Raw genomic sequence first — 16929 nt, 5'->3', positions numbered from 1 at the left:
TAACCCAGGAGGTCTTGCTCCAGAACTGGTGCTCTAACCGCTGGCTTGGAATGCTCTACCTAGAAAAACACACATTTGCTCAGATTCACCTGTTTGCATGCAGTTCCAAAGGTGCACAGACACCTGCAGCAGTGCACAGACCCAGGAGAGAGCCATTCTTTAGGGAGAAATCCACATGGGGTGCCTTATTGTCCTCGCTGCAGCCGCTGCCCTCCTCATACCCCAAGTGAAAATAATGTGGCATCCTCTGCTCCCCAAGGGGACCCTGCCAACAAGGGGTGGCTGTCACGCTCCATGTCATTGTTGCAGTGGGTGCTCGGAGCTGCAGTTGCTTGTGTGGGCACGGTTCAGGAAATGTCTGTGCTGTGCCCTACCTCCGCTGAGCCTGGCCCTCCAGGACAGTGAACCCCGGGCCCACCTGCACTGCCTAAGGTTGTTGTCTTCTGTTCTTCTCTGCAGATCCTGGAAAACACTCCTGAAAACCACCCTGACCACAGCCACCTGAAGCATGCCCTGGAGAAGGCGGAAGAGCTGTGTTCCCAGGTGAACGAAGGAGTGCGGGAGAAGGAGAACTCCGACCGGCTGGAGTGGATCCAAGCCCACGTGCAGTGTGAAGGCCTGTCTGAGGTAGCTGCCCCGGGGAGGGACCCGCGCCTCCCCCTGCTGAGCCTCGGCAGCCAGCTTCAAGGAGGATGAGAAAGATCATGAAGTGTGTCCCTCTCCAGCCCACCGCGCGCTAATTCTCTCTTCAGCAGCTTCTAATCTGCTATTGAATCCATCCACGGAGTTTTTTATTTCAATTTTTCTTTCCAGCTCCAGCAGTTCTATGTATGTCGTCAAATCTGGGCTTCTTTCTTGTGTGTGGCTCCTGGCACCAAGGACCGTGCTTCTCATTTGTTTCCTAACACATTTTAAACACATTCCTGTATATTTCAAATCTGATAATTTCAGTTTCTGAAGTTACGGATGCCACTCTTTTGTCTGTTGCCTCTGCCAGCTCTCCCCACACATGCCTGTTTCACTGCACGTATTGTGGTTTTTGACTGTGAGCTCAATGTTCCTTGAAACTTTATCTGTGGGATCTTTGAGGTCTGAAGTTCCATTCCTCCTGGAAGGATTGCTACCAGGTTCACCCTAAATTAAATTTGGGGGGGTTTTGGGGTCACACTAGTTGTGTGAATTATGATTGTGAACCTGTTTGAGAGCTGATTTGTGGTTACAAATTCTTAGGGGCATTTTTTTCCCCTCCACTTACACCAAGACTGAAAACAAGCAAGTTTCCTTTCTCCTCCCTTCTGTGCTTGAGTTTACTTGTCATTCTCCCTCTGGGGTCCAGCTTTTTTAATCTCCTTTTAGATCCTTCACTTCATGTAGGCCTTGGACGCATCTCTTGTCTCCTGCATCCCAGATAGCCATTAAAATGGAAGTTCAAGGTCACCAGATTCAAGAGAGACTCTTAGGGCTAAAGCCAGTTTTGGGGTTGTTTATCTCCTGGGGTTCACATTTTCATTCTGTTTTTTGGCCTATGCAAATTTTTTCCCTTTGTTTTTATTTTTACTACCTTGCTTGCATTTTAAAAGTACATTTTTATATTTTACTCAGCTTTTAAAATTTTCATTGGATGAGTCAGATCTCTAGTCCACCATTCTCTTCTTGTCGCTTATCTTTCCTTTCGTCTCATTCAGTCTTCCTGCCTGTTTTCTCTCTCTCGCTCTTTCCCTCTGTGCACACACGTACACACACACACACACACACAAACACACCATCCACTAGGGTTTACCAAAACGCCCAGGCAGAATGCGTCTCCCTCATCCACTTTTCCTGTGGCTTCTCCCTTCTTACAAGATCCAAAGGCAGTCGCCCCCTGAGGAAGTCCCCGCCAGAATTCTGAGTTGATATGCAACCCAAGGGCATTCATTGGTTGGTTGGCTTATTCACTCATTCATTCATTCACTCACTTGTTCATTCAATAAACATTTATCGAGGACCTGCCCACGTGCCAGTGCTTAGTACTAAACAGTGAGCACATGAAAATCAAGATGATGTGACCCCCCTCCTCCTCCTCTCAAGGAGCCTACGGTCCTGGATGAGGTGGAGAGGTTAAACCAAAATTCATAACAAAATGTGAGGAGCGATGAGGAGGAACCAGCTGCCAAGTGCTGTGGGAACATGCGATGGGAGGGAAGGAATGGTCGTGGAGGGATTCAGGGAAGTGTTGGAGAAGGTGACACTTGGCTGGGTGTTGAAGGATGAAGATCTCTCTCCAAGAAAGAATCCAAGGGGAGAGCTTTTCGGCGGAGGGCACAGCCTGAGCAGGGCAACGGTGAGGGGTATAGGGCAATAGGCGATAAAGATTTAAGGCAGGTAGAAGCCAGGGCGGGGAAGGCCTGTATCATTCAGAGGAGCATTAGCTTGACCCTGAAGATGATGAACCCACACAGCTCCTGAATCTGCCAGGCAGACGTGCTGAGGTCGCAACACGCACTGTGGAAGGGGCCCTTCCCTGAGTCTCGCGGCTGCTGGCAGACTCAGTGAGGCCTGGCTCTTCATCCTAAAACATTAAGAATAAAATAAACTCTCATCCTGTGCTTTTTGTCGCTTATATACTCTCTTTGAAATAGACCGTGTCCTTTATTGATGGGTCTTTCCTTGCTGTTGTATACCAGCTTTCATTTTGTCTGTACGGTCTTCACAGTCATGGAAAGGGGGCACGTTGGTTTCTGTTTCTGGCCCAGATCTGGACACACACCAGTGATTAAGTTCGAGATAAATGCTCTCTGTGGCATTCTTGTCACATGTAAGATAGAGAAGTGTAAAGACTGTTCCCAGTTCATATAAATTCAGTGTTAGCCTGGTCAGTTGGAGGCCTTAACCTTCGACTATGAATAAACCACATCACCTTTATGTCATCCAAGTTGCTTTCTTTGGATTCATTGTCACCAAGTGTCTTGAGCCCTCTCTTGGCGAGCAAAAGAGCTTGACTGATCTCCAGGCTCCTGTTCAGAGTGCAAAGGGGTGAAGAATATCCTTTGAAGGCTCCTGCTGGTGCATCACCTTCTGTCTTTTGGACTCCCTCAGAGGCTTGGTGGGAGGTTAGAGGCCTTCCTCGCTCCTTGCACTCAAGAGCAGAGTGGAGTGCCCACTCTTCCCTGATGCCCAGAGGTTCCAATCTCAGAAGCACTGCTGATTCTCCCACATTGGAGGGAGACGGGTGGCCACCAGCATCTCTTGGGGTGTTGTGAACCCCGTCACCTCTTCACAAACACGCTCCTTAAGGGAGGTCTGTAGGGTTTGTAGCTCCGGAGAGAGCCTCTGCCTTGAGGGCTGCTGGATGACGCATACCCCTGCGGCTCAAGTGTGGGCAGGTGGGGACCCTGAGTGTCCGATGCCTGCCTGGATCATATCCCTGCCTGAGCACAGCTGTGGCCTTCCCCTCCCTCAGTCTCTCCCCACGCTGTCAAAAAAGGGGGATGTAGTAGGATCACTGCTGCCTCAGTCTCCCTCTGTCCCTTTAGAATCTGCTCACGTGAGATGATAGAGGCCAGGGGATGATAGAGCATGAGATGATAGAACCCACTGGGAGATGATAGAGCACAAGATGATAGAGCCAAGGGGGGATGGTAGAGCCACATTTCAGCACTCAGAGCAGTCACCAAGGTTTGGGAAGTGGCAGGAAGAGAGCTGTCCTCTTCACATTTTCAGGATCAGTGAGTTGGGTGAGATTTTACTGCACTAACAGTGTCTGTGCTGCTTGGCTTTGAAGCGTCACTCAGCACCACTGAGCTTTGCAATCACCCATGTGCTGGGGGTCTGGCCTCCAGCTGCACCTTGGAAAGTAGCATTTGTCCAGTGGAACTGCACACAGAGAGTCACTGTTGCTTTCCAGAGGCAGAGAGGACTGGGTGAGCCTGTGCGAGGCCATCACTGGAGCTGGTTCACACCACCCCCAGTGGACCACACTGCACACAGCACAGACTCATTGAGATAGTTGAGTGGAATATTTTCTTCCTACTGCCCAATTTACCCAATAAATAAAGGGGAGAAGAGCACCAATCACTCTAAGACACTAGCAACCCCATAGGGAAAAAGCATTAAGAATCATAACCAAGACTCATCTTGACACTTGGAATCTCCAGAACTGCGCCTTTAACTGACTCTGACTTCTTGGCTCCAGAAGGCTTCAGCCAAGGCCTGAAGTCTTCAAGCATTCCTTGATTTGTGCCTCAGATACGGGTTGGCTGGGGCCCAGCCTCACACTCTGATGGAGCCTGTGCTTTCAGATGCAGAAAAACAGAAATCAAAAATTGGCCTCACTTCACCGTGTCTTCTTTGGTTCTTGTTTTCCTTTCTCAGCAACTAGTGTTCAATTCCGTGACCAACTGCTTGGGGCCACGCAAGTTTCTGCACAGTGGGAAGCTCTACAAGGCCAAGAGCAACAAGGAGCTGTATGGCTTCCTCTTCAACGACTTCCTCCTGCTGACCCAGATCATCAAGCCCTTGGGCTCCTCTGGCACCGACAAGGTCTTCAGCCCCAAGTCTAACCTGCAGTATAAAATGTACAAAACAGTAAGTGATTCTAGATTGCAAGAGCAGGGGTGATGTTAAGGCGAGGAGAAATTCTCCAAAAGGAGCCAGAGTGTTAGCAGAGTTTTGGGCTGTGGCACAGAGGAGAAGGTGAAGGGGCTGAGCCGGGATTTAGGGTAACTGAAGTGGAGGATGGTCTGGTCCCACTGCAGTTCCAGAAGTATCAGAAAAGGAATAATGCTCGATTTGATTGATGAGACATCTATCAGCGGCCAAATGGCTGCTGTGGGTCCCCCAGATGTGACGAAGGCATGCCCTGCCCTGCTGGGGCTCCCGGTCTGGGGCTCAGATGAGGGACACGTGGGAAAATTCTAAACTAAGGCTCAAGTGCCCGCCTTCCAGACCTTCCTGGATCCCCCTCCAAACTTCTCAAGATAGTTTCAAACATCTGTGCCCCTCACCTTTTCCAGCAAAGGCCAATCTACATAGTCAGCATGTAGAGAATTTCCCGAAGCTGTTTATTTGGTCTGCTCCTACATGCACGGCTGTGTTTGTGTGTCTTCGTGTCACAGGATATTGTTTTTCTAAATTTGTCTGTGTTAGGGTGTTCTTAGAGGAGAACTGTCTCTGAAGCAATGGTTAGCTTTATTTTGGGAAAAAGAACAATGTGGTTATGTAGATTGTCACTAGTGACTTTGTATGAAAATATTTGGAGGGAACTGCTTGGAGGGAAAGTTGATGAAGACTGTTGCTGATTAGGATATGCCATGGGAAAAACAGGCCGGTTAGTTCTTAATCTGAAGGACTTAAAAAATACCTGCAAAATGGAGGGAGTCATCCATATTTATAATTTGCGATATGTGAAAGTTGATATTAACACAAAATCATTATTGCTGTATAGGTTATTGGAACACACACAAACATGCACTGAAACACAAGCATGCACACACACACCCCCTCACCGTCAGTCTAGTTTACTGGAACACATGCACACCCAGACACATGTACACAATCTAGTTTACTGGAACACATGCACACACACACACACCTCCTTAGTCTAGTTTACTGGAAATGCACACATACACACACACTCAATTCAGCTTACTGCAACCTGTGCACATAAGCACACACATACTCACAGTTTACTGGAACACACAGACACCCAGTCTGGTTTGATAATGCCTGTGCGTTACTTTTCAGCCTATTTTCCTAAATGAGGTTCTAGTAAAATTACCCACTGACCCTTCTGGAGATGAGCCCATCTTCCACATTTCCCACATTGACCGAGTCTACACTCTCCGAGCAGAAAGCATAAACGAAAGGTAAGACCAGCACTGGGCACCCGGGTGCCAACAGGTGCAGGACACACGGCGGACATTTAGTGAATCAGCAGGTCCCAACATTTCTCAATTTGCAATGCTATAAGCTGGCTGGAGGGGCTGATGGGGAGATCTTTATACCTTTTTTTAGAGCCCCGCAAAAGTTTGGCACACGGCATGAATTTTTCAAAATAAAATGAATTGCAACAATTTTGCTTGAGAATTTTTTGGGGGAGAAAGTTTCAGCATTCTTTGAGATAAATGGAGTGCCCCAGGTTTCCCAAGGTTTCTTGGGTGGCAGAAACCAGTAGGAAAGTGATTTGGGCATGAAAGGACCACCCACACCCGTCCCCCTCCTCAGTGGGCTCACTTGGACAGACATTTTGGACCCTAGCACTGTGGGTATCTTGCTTCAATCGTGTCTTCAAGACTCGTCCCTGGAGCCAAATGAAATAGATCATTTTATGAAGAGTGAACTTGACGTGCGGCCAACGACATTCCAAGGAGCATTTGTACCAAACAAGAAAATTAGCCAAACTTGTCACGCATATAGCTCTCCAAAAGATGAAGGAGAAAACGTCACGCCAACATGTTCCCCCAGTGCGTGCTTGGTCATTTCCTTATCTGGGAAATGGTTTTTGCTCTTCCCTTGGATGGGTTAGTAAGAGGGATGCTTCTGGCCTTATTGGGTCGGCAACTACGTGATGCTTTTTAATAAGGGAGGAAGAGAGGTTGCATGCAGACATCTCCTCCAGGACAGCATTTATCATAGCTTCTCTTCCACCAATGCGGGTCTTGGGTACATCCATAAAAATGTCACTCATGCCTTTCTTGTTAACAGCAGGAATGATTATGAGCATCATGACATAAAGCCAGACTTTCTTTCCGAGCCTTTGTTGTTAAAGTCAAATGAACAAAGCAGACAGGGTCCTGGAAACTGAATTCCAACAGACCAAAAGTCTTTTTCCTGAGTTCTATTTGGCACTTTTCTGTCTTTTTCTTTCCAAGGACGGCCTGGGTGCAGAAGATCAAAGCTGCTTCTGAACTCTACATAGAGACTGAGAAAAAGAAGCGGGAGAAGGCATATCTGGGTAATGAATTGCTGGGCAGTGTGGACCGCATTTCCTGCAAAGCTGGGGTGGAAAGCCATTTGGTGGGGCCCAGAATCCTTATTGCTGGAAGATAAGCCTGGAGGTAGAGAGGCCTGAGATGGGGGAAGACGGAGAGTGGGGTGCAGGATGAGGGATGGAGGGCAAATTCCAGGAGAAAGGAAGCAAGCGTTAAGAGAGGAGGTACTGGGTCCAGCCCAGTGGCACAGTGGTTAAGTGTGCACGTTTTGCTTCAGCGGCCTGGGGTTTGCCAGTTCAGATCCTGGGTGGGGACTTGGCACTGTTTGGCAAGCCATGCTGTGGTAGGCATCCCACATATAAAGTAGAGGAAGATGGGCATGGATGTTAGCTTAGGGCCAGTCTTCCTCAGCAAAAAGAGGAGGATTGGCAGCAGATGTTAGCTCAGGGTTAATCTTCCCCCCCACCCCCCAAAAAAAGAGGAGGAACAGGGGCAGGTAAATAAAAGGGATCATGAGGCGAACAGGAATGGGAAAGGCATCAAATGTTAAATTTAGTGAAGCATTTTGTGTTTTTCCTACCCTCACAGTCCGTTCCCAAAGGGCAACGGGTATTGGAAGGTTGATGGTGAACGTGGTTGAAGGCATTGAGCTGAAACCCTGTCGGTCCCACGGTAAGGCCCCATGAAGCCCCCTGCAGCATGTGTTAGTGGGGGAAGCCTTATCTGCATCCTCCTGACCCGGCTTTAAATCAAATGTGCTGTTTCCATAAGCTTAAATTTCCCTTCCAGAATTGGTTTTTCTAGCACTTGTTAAAAACCTAGAATTAAAAAAAAAAATTTTGATCCTTTCCACCAGTTTGCTTTTCAGAGAGATCTGAGTGGTTGCCATTTCACGGTAGATGTCATGTAATCTAAGGCTACATAAAGCCAGGAGACAGGAGAAGCCTAGTTTCGAATCCCATTCATCTAATAATGTGTTCTTAGTTTAAGGATGATGCTAAATTGTGGAAGTTTTCAGCCGGATTCTCCATTTTATGCCACATATTAAGTGTGGCAATGGAGGTGGGTAAAAATGCAGGGTGCAGAGGGGACATGCTGCCCTCTGTGGCTGTGACTCCATCATGCTGTGCCTGGAAGAGCCTGCGACCAGGCAGGAGTCAAGCAGGCTCTGTTCACTCTAGGAAAGAGCAACCCGTACTGTGAGGTGACCATGGGCTCCCAGTGTCACATCACCAAGACGATCCAGGACACTCTGAATCCCAAGTGGAATTCCAACTGCCAGTTCTTCATCAGAGATCTGGAGCAGGAGGTCCTCTGCATCACGGTGTTTGAGAGGGACCAGTTCTCGCCGGATGGTGAGTACAGAGTGGCCTCCTGCGGCACCCTTCCTCCTTCCCTGTCACATGGCTTTCACGGGTAAACGTTTTCTACCTGGGACGTTGGTGCCCAGAATTCCTTGGGCTTCCCTCCAGAGAGATGAGGTTGGTGCAAGACAAGACTCAGCCTTCCCTAGAAAGAAGCCTTCACTGATGCCAGGGCATCTCAGAGAAGATGGCCAAACCGTGCTTGGTCTAGACTGGTCCAGGTGCCCTAGACAAAAACCATGGTCCTTATGCTTCCCCAAAGCAGGTGGCTGCAGAGAAGGCTGTGCCCCAAGCCTCAGCCCAATCCTTTAGTCCTTGGCCAAAAGCCATGGTGATAACAGATACAACGAGCCAGTTGAACAAGAAGAGCGTTAGCCCACAACGGGTGTGGCAGAATCAATAGGTGCCCTGTGGTGACATTTCTGGTTAACGAAAGGGATGGAATTGCATTGGATGCATCATTCGTTCAACCAACTTTCTGCTTCTGCTTCGAGCCTGGAGAAGAATGGATGTGGCCAATGATTCTAGGAAACTCTCTCTCTCTTCCTCAACGCAATAAAAGTCAGAGAGTAGTTTTAAAGATTACAGTCTCAACTTGATTACATTCGAAGGACTATGATTAAGTGCTAGGAATGAGGGTCAAATGCTATCATGATCTGTGCAAGGCTTCAGTTGCTCCAAGTGGCTTTTCTCTGTTAGTATTTCTATAGGGTGATCTCGTGTGAGTTAACCACTGTTGGTCATTGCCCGAAGACAGTCACGGAGCTGGCTAAATGGCAGCATGGCCAGGACAGTCTGACTCTCAAATCTGGGCTCTTAACTCCTGTGGTTCACTGTCAGTTTTTATTCTGATACGTGAAGGTTTGAGTTTAGTTGTTTTTTTTTTAAAAGATTGGCACCTGAGCTAACAACTGTTGCCAATCTTCTTTTTTTTTTTCTTTCTGATTTTTCTCCCCAAATCCTCCCAGTACATAGTTGTGCATTTTAGTTGTGGGTCCTTCTAGTTGTGGCATGTAGGACGCCGCCTCAGCGTGACCTACTGAGTGGCGCCATGTCTGCGCCCAGGATCCGAACCGGCGAAACCCTGGGCCGCTGAAGCGGAGTGCGTGAACTTAACCACTCGGCCACGGGGCTGGCCCCTAGGTTTGTTTTCTTTTTTTTTGTTTAAAAGGATTCTATTTACAATCAACCTGGTAAGAAATACATCTGTTGTGTGAAGTACATTGGTAACAAGAACTAACAAACTAGAAAACAGTTCTTTTGTATCCCTCATCATCCCCCATGTAATAACTTAAAATTCCATGAAATCTGGGGCTCAGGCACACACTTGAGCAGTTTTTCTCGGTGGAGAGTCCTACAGTGCTGTACAAAGAGCCATGTAAGAAAGAAACTCAGATCCCAAACCCAGGACCTGGACCAGGTCACTGTGTGACCTCGGCCAGAATCCGAGTTTCTTTGTGCCTTCTTTTCTTTCCTTTTATTGAGTTCATAATAGTTTACATCACTGTGAGATTTCAGTTGTCCATTGTTTCTTGACTGTCACCACGTAAGTGCTCCCCTTCACCCCCTGTGCCCACCCCACCACTCTTCCCCTGGTAACCACTGAACTGTTTTCTTTGTCCGTGTGTTTGTTCATATTCCACATATGAGTGAAATCATGTGGTGTTTGTCTTTCTCAGTCTGGCTTATTTCGCTTAGCATAATTCCCTCCAGATCCATCCATGTTGTTGCAAATGGGATGATTTTGTCTTTTTTATGGCTGAGTAGTATTCCATTGTATATATATACACCGTATCTTTATCCAATCATCAGTAGATGGGCGCTTGGGTTGCTTCCATGTCTTGGCTATTGTGGATAGTGCTGCAATGAACATAGAGGTGCATATGTTACTTTGGATTGTTGGTTTCAAGTTGTTTGGGTAGATACCCAGCAGTGGGATACCTGGGTCATATGGTAGTTCTATTTTTAGTTTTTTGAGGAATCTCCATACTGTTTTCCATAGTGGCTGCACCAGTTTGCATTCCCACCAGCAGTGTATGAGGGTTCCCTTTTCTCCACACCCTCTCCAATATTTGTTATTTTTAGTGTTAGTGATTATAGCTATTTTAACAGGTGTAAGGTGGTATCTTAGTGTAGTTTTGATTTGCATTTCTCTGATGATTAGTGATGTTGAACACCTTTTCATGCATTTATTGGCCATCTGTATATCTTCTTTGGAAAAATGTCTGTTCATGTCCTCTGCCCATTTTTTGATCAGGGTATTTGTTTTTTTTATTGTTCAGTTGTGTGAGTTCCTTATATATTATGGAGATTAACCCCTTGTCAGATATATGATTTGCAAATATTTTCTCCCAATTGGTGGGTTGTTTCTTTGTTTTGATCCTAGTTTCTTTTGCCTTGCAGAAGCTCTTTAGTCTAATGAACTCTCACTTGTTTTTTTCTTTTGTTTCCCTTGTCTGAGAAGACATGGTATTCGAAAAGATGCTTTTAAGTTCGATGTCAAAGGGTGTATTGCCTATATTATCTTCCAGGAGTTTTATGGTTTCAGGACTTATCTTCAAGTCTTTGATCCATTTTGAGTTTATTTTTGTGTATGGCATGAGATAATGGTCTACATTCATTCTTTTGCATGTGTCTGTCCAGTTTTCCCAACACCATTTATTGAAGAGACTATCTTTTCTTTCTTTCTTTCTTTCTTTTTTAAGATTTTTATTTTCCTTTTTCTCCCCAAAACCCTCTGGTACATAGTTGTGTATTTTTAGTTGTGGGTCCTTCTAGTTGTGGCATGTGGGACGCCACCTCAGCATGGCCTGATGAGCAGTGCCGTATCTGCACCCAGGATCTGAACTGGCAAAGCCCTGGGCTGCCAAGGCGGAGCGTGTGAACTTAACCACTCAGCCATGGGGCTGGCCCCTATCTTTTCTCTATTGTACGTTCTTGGCACCTTTGTCGAAGATTAGCTGTCCGTAGACGTGCGGTTTTATTTCTGGGCTTTCAGTTCTGCTTTGTTGATCTGTGTGCCTGTTTTTGTACCAGTACCATGCCGTTTTGATCACTATGGCTTTGTAATACATTTTGAAGTCAGGGATTGTGATGCCACCAGCTTTGTTCTTTTTTCTCAGGATTGCTTTAGCAATTCGGGGTCTTTGGTTGCCCCATATAAATTTCAGGATTCTTTGTTCTAGTTCCATGAAGAATGTCATTGGGATTCTGATTGGGATTGCATTGAATCTGTAGATTGCTTTAGGTAGTATGCACATTTTAACTGTGTTTATTCTTCCAATCCATGTGCATGGAATCTCTTTCTATCTCTTTATGTCATTATCAGTTTCTTTCAATAATGTCTTATAGTTTTCATTGTATAAGTCCTTCACCTCCTTGGTTAAATTTATTCCTATGTACTTTCTTCTTTTAGTTGCAATTGTAAATGGAATTGTATTCTTGAGTTCTCTTTCTGTAAGTTCATTATTAGAGTATGGAAAAGCAACTGATTTTTCTAAGCTGATTTTGTACCCTGCAACTTTACTGTAGTTGTTAATTATTTCTAATAGTTTTATGATTGATTCTTTAGGGTTTTCTACATATAAGATCATGTCACCTGCAAACAGTGAGAGTTTCACTTCTTCACTCCCTATTTGGATTCCTTTTATTCCTTCCTTTTGCCTAATTGCTCTGGCCAAAACCTCCAGTACTATGTTGAATAAGAGTGGTGAGAGTGGGCCTCTTTGTCTTGTTCCTGTTCTCAGAGAGATGGCGTTTAGTTTTTGCCCATTGATTATGATGTTGGCTGTGGGTTTGTCATATACGGCCTTTATTATGTTGAGGTAATTTCCTTCTATCCCCATTTTGTTAAGAGTTTTGATCATAAATGGTTGTTGGATCTTGTCAAATGCTTTTTCTGCATCTATTGAGATGATCATGTGGTTTTTATTCCTCAGTTTGTTGATGTGGTGTATCACGTTGATTGATTTGCGGATGTTGAACCATCCCTGTGTCCCTGGTATGAATCCCACTTGATCATGATTGATGTATTGCTGAATTTGGGTTGCCAAAATTTTGTTGAGGATTTTTGCATCTACATTCATCAGTGATATTGGCCTGTAGTTTTCCTTTTTTCTGTTGTCCTTGTTAGGCTTTGGTATCAGAATGATGTTGGCCTCATAGAATGTGTTAGGAAGTGTTCTATCTTCCCTAATTTTTTGGAATAGCTTGAGAAGGATAAGTATTAAATCCTCTCTGAAAGTTTGGTAGAATTCCCCAGGGAAGCTGTTGGTCCTGGGCTTTTATTTTTGGGGATGCTTTCGATTACTGTTTCAATCTCTTTCCTTGTGATTGGTCTATTAACATTATCCGTTTCTTCTTGATTCAGCTTTGGGAGCTTGTAAGAGTCTAAGAATCTATCCATTTCCTCTAGATTATCCATTTTGTTGGCATATAGTTTTTCATAGTATTCTCTTATAATCTGTTGTATTTCTGTGGTGTCTATTGTTATCTCTCTTCTTTCATTTCTAATTTTATCTGAGCTTCCTCTCTTTTTTTCTTTGTAAGCCTGGCTAGGGGTTTGTCAATTTTATTTATCTTCTCAAAGAACCAGCTCTTTGTTTCATTGATCCTTTCTAGTGCCTTTTTGGTTTCAATAGCATTAATTTTTGCTCTGATTTTTATTGTTTCTCTCCTTCTGCTGACTTTGGGCTTTGTTTGTTCTTCTTTTTCTAATTCAGTTAGGTGTAATTTGAGATTGCTTATTTGGGATTTTTCTTGTTTGTTAAGACGTGCCTGTGTTGCAAGGAATTTTCCTCTTAATATGGCTTTTGCTGCATCCCATATAAGTTGGAATGGTATGTTATAATTTTCATTTGTCTCCAGATATTTTTTGACTTCTCCTTTAATTTTTTCAGTGACCCATTGCTAGTTCAATAGTATGTTGTTTAGTCTCCACATCTTTGTCTCTTTCTCAGCTTTTTTCTTGAAATTAATTTCTAACTTTATAGCATTGTGATTGGAAAAGATGCTTGTTATTATCTCAATGTTCTTAAATTTATTGAGGCTTGCCTTGTTTCCCAACATGTGGTCCATCCTGGAGAACGTTCCATGCACACTTGAGAAGAATACGTATTCTGCTGTTTTTGGATGGAGTGTTCTATATATGTCTATTATGTCCAACTGGTTTAGCTTTTCATTTAATTCCCATGTTTCCTTGTTGATTTTTTACCTGGATGATCTATCCATTGATGTGAGTGGAGAGTTGAGGTCCCCTACTATTATTGTGTTATTATTAATATCTTCTTTACATTTGTTAATAGTTGCTTTATGAACTTTGGTGCTCCTGTGTTGGGTATATAGATATTTATAAATGTTATTTCTTCTTGATGGAATGTCCCATTGATCATTATATACTGACCCTCCTGGTCTCGCTTTACCTGAATTATCTTGAAGTCTACTTTGTCTGATTTAAGTATTACAACATCTACTTTCTTTTCTTTGCCATTAGCTTGGAGTATCATCTTCCATCCCTTCACTCTGAGCCTGTGTTTGTCATTGGAGCTGAGATGTGTTTCCTGGAGGCAGCATATTATTGGGTCTTGTTCTTTAATCCATCTCACCACTCTGTGTCTTTTTATTGGAGAATTCAATCCATTTATGTTTAGGGTGATTATTGATATATGAGGGCTTAATGCTGTCATTTTATCACTCGTTTTCTGGTTCTCCTGCATTTCCTTTGTTTCTCATCCTATGTGTTTTGGTGTACCCTATGAATTAGGTAGTTTTTTATGATGTGTCTCTTTGTTTTCTCCTTATTTATTATTTGTGTCTCTGTTCTGCTTTTTTGTTTAGTGGTTACCATGAGGTTTGTATTCAGAATCTTGTGCATAACATAGTCCATTTTCTCATAGCCTCTTATTTCCTTAGTCTAAACGGATTCAGTCCCTTTCCTCTTCCCCTCCTAAGTGTTTTCCTCACATCTTATTCCATCTTGTGTTGTGAGCTTGTGGTTAAAATGACAAGATTATCTTTGTTTTTTTGTGTTTTCCTTCCCTTTCTCTTTAATGCTATACTTGAGTATTTGCTATCCTATTCTGGTTCTGTCTACCTATTTGTCTCCTTACTCTGTGCTTTGTAACCCCTTTCTCCCTTTTTTTCTTTTTTCAGGTATGAGGGCTTTCTTGAGGATTTCTTGTAGGAGGTGTCGTGTGGCTACAAACTCCCTTAGCTTTTGTTTGTCTGAGAAAGTTTTTATTTCTCCATCATATCTGAAGGATGTCTTTGCTGGATAGAGTATTCTTGGCTGAAAATTTTTGTCTTTCAAAGATGTGAATGTGTCATTCCATTCTTTCCTAGGCTGTAAGTTTTCTGCAGAGACATCTGCTGAAAGCCTGATGGGGGTTCCTTTGTACATTATTTTCTTCTGCCTTGCTACCCTTAGTATTCTTTCTTTGTCATTCATGTTTGCCAGTTTTACCACTATATGCCTTGCAGCAGGTCTCTTTACATTGCTCTCCAGCACACACATGGGGCATTATAGGACCAGCCTCAACTCACCTTCGCTTTTCTGAAAGGGGTGTGACATCACTAAATGTGCTCCTGTGACAACCCCTGGGAGAAATTACTGTCCAATTTTTGTCCCAGAAATAGTTGTCTCTTCTGGATGATTTATTTACATTTCACTTACATTACAAATTGTGTGGCTGATACAACATCTGGTTTTGTATCACCTCCCAGGCTGCTTATAGTCCTTTGGAGGTCCCCAGGTGTGGGGAAAGTCGTGGTCTGTTTTTAGCTCCTTCTAGAGTCTCCTTTGTCCACCCTCCTTCCTCCCACAACCGTGTCCTTTTCTTTTCACTCCATTTAAAATTTATCGTCTGTCATTGTAGCTCATGGGTTCCTGCAAACTGACCTAGCTCCCTTTTGGAAGAAGGGAGAGTGTAACAATTCACTGGGGAATTCCCAATGTGCCACCTACATGCCTTGAAGAGAAGGAAGTCTCTCTCTGAGCAGTGTCTGTTTCTTCTCCTTTCAGATTTTTTGGGTCGGACGGAGATCCGAGTGGCTGACATCAAGAAGGACCAGGGTTCCAAGGGTCCAGTTACGAAGTGCCTCCTGCTGCACGAAGTTCCTACTGGAGAGATTGTGGTCCGCTTGGACCTGCAGTTGTTTGATGAGCCATAGGGAGCTGGCTCAGGGCATGAGTGGCAGAGTTCCAGCCCAAGGCAGCAGATGCTGTCTGAAAATGGTGTTGCTTTTCTAAGACTACCATTTGGTGTTCAGCCACAGGGCAACTGGACAGTGAAGACAGGCCCCTCAAAGCTTCTAGGAATAATTCTCGACAATCCTTCCCCCCAAACAATTTCCCATTTTATGAAACAAACTGTTTTCCTTTGTCCTCATTGCAGGTCTCATCATGGCTTCTAGGGTCTTGGAAATCCCATGGTCCCCAGCTAGGCTCTGTTGGGAGTCTGGCCCATCCCTGGGCCTGAGGCGTGGGTCTAGTGATTGTAAAATAGATTTATAAAGGCAATGTCTGTATTTTTGGAGAACTCATGTAACCCTCATCTTTCTTACCTCCACCAGCCCCCAAGTGGGCCCCTTGACCTATGAAGCCTAGTCCTTGGTGTGTTTAGAAATAATTATGATGGTCCTGTCATTGCTTGAGAATCTCATTCCCCCACAGGGACCTTATGTGAAATGCTGCCCTGGATCTGATCACTGGGGGAGATGGTCTCCTGACCAGACACTGGGCTGGCTCTTCGAAGAGTTAGTCCATGGAAGATTCCAGCAGGTGTGTCATTGCAGCCATTCCGGTGTCCTCTTTTATTGATAGATGTCAATGAAAACCATCACTGGCTACTATCAGGTGACGGAATTCTCATTTTCAGCGTACTTGGAAGATGGTTAAGGAAACTTGTTATCTGCAAAGTTATCCTCTGCTGGATTCGGTCACTGCAGGTCACCTGAAAGGCTGCTTTATGACATCATTGGGTCCTGGTTGCCAGCCCAGCTAGGAAATTCTCTTTTGACTTGGAGGTCCTGTGATGTTTCGTGACAAGAGTAGTTTCTGGTGACAAGCTTTGAGCCTGTTCTCACTTGAATGTGCTGGATCCTGACTGTCACGGGAAATTTCAGCAGCTGTTTTTGGTACATTCCCAAAAAAGGCATCCCTATGGTGTGAAAAGGAAAAGTGACAATCTGGAAGTGGGGTGGAAAGATGTGAAGGAAATCCATTAGGCGGTGTGGGAAAAACCCTAGGAGCATGCAACCCCCACAAGTCTGAGGAGGAAGCCCTAAGGCTCTTGTCCATGGTCCACCACACACAACCAACCTCTTAGTAATGCAAATACGTGTGTGTGTTGCCAGAGTCAGGAGGGTATGACCACATGCCAAGCTGTTTGGTTTGAGTTCTTTGATTTTTTTCCCCCTTAAATGCCAGGAGATAGGCTGGTTAACTAGATAATAACTTGATTTGGTAAGGAAAATTGTGGGTTGTATTTTGCTCGCATGTTAATGTTCTCCTAATCCCAGTTTGCTGTGGTCACGAAGTGTTCTTTGCATGTTCTCTTGGTACCGGAGTCTAGCTTTCCTGTGTTAGATGGTGTTCTCTTTGACTGTAGGTTCTTAGATTTTAATTAGGGTTGTAGAAGCGCTCTATAAATGATAGC

General features: G+C 44.6%; 1 protein-coding gene across 1 annotated transcript in view; it reads left to right on the top strand.

Annotated features, from left to right (window-relative positions):
* Positions 1-16577, top strand: part of LOC124234256 (intersectin-1) — a 204100-nt gene extending 187523 nt beyond the window's left edge. The window contains exons 33-39 of the mRNA XM_046651506.1: positions 460-627; positions 4354-4566; positions 5725-5846; positions 6852-6934; positions 7500-7583; positions 8093-8266; positions 15294-16577. Coding sequence (XP_046507462.1) covers positions 460-627; positions 4354-4566; positions 5725-5846; positions 6852-6934; positions 7500-7583; positions 8093-8266; positions 15294-15442 — 993 coding nt within the window. The 3' untranslated portion in view covers positions 15443-16577. The remainder of the gene's footprint in view (positions 1-459; positions 628-4353; positions 4567-5724; positions 5847-6851; positions 6935-7499; positions 7584-8092; positions 8267-15293) is intronic.
* Positions 16578-16929: the final 352 nt, after the last annotated feature.

Source organism: Equus quagga, unplaced genomic scaffold (assembly GCF_021613505.1).
Source record: "Equus quagga isolate Etosha38 unplaced genomic scaffold, UCLA_HA_Equagga_1.0 73442_RagTag, whole genome shotgun sequence".
NCBI lineage: Eukaryota > Metazoa > Chordata > Mammalia > Perissodactyla > Equidae > Equus > Equus quagga.
This window is presented reverse-complemented; position numbering and strand designations above follow the sequence as displayed.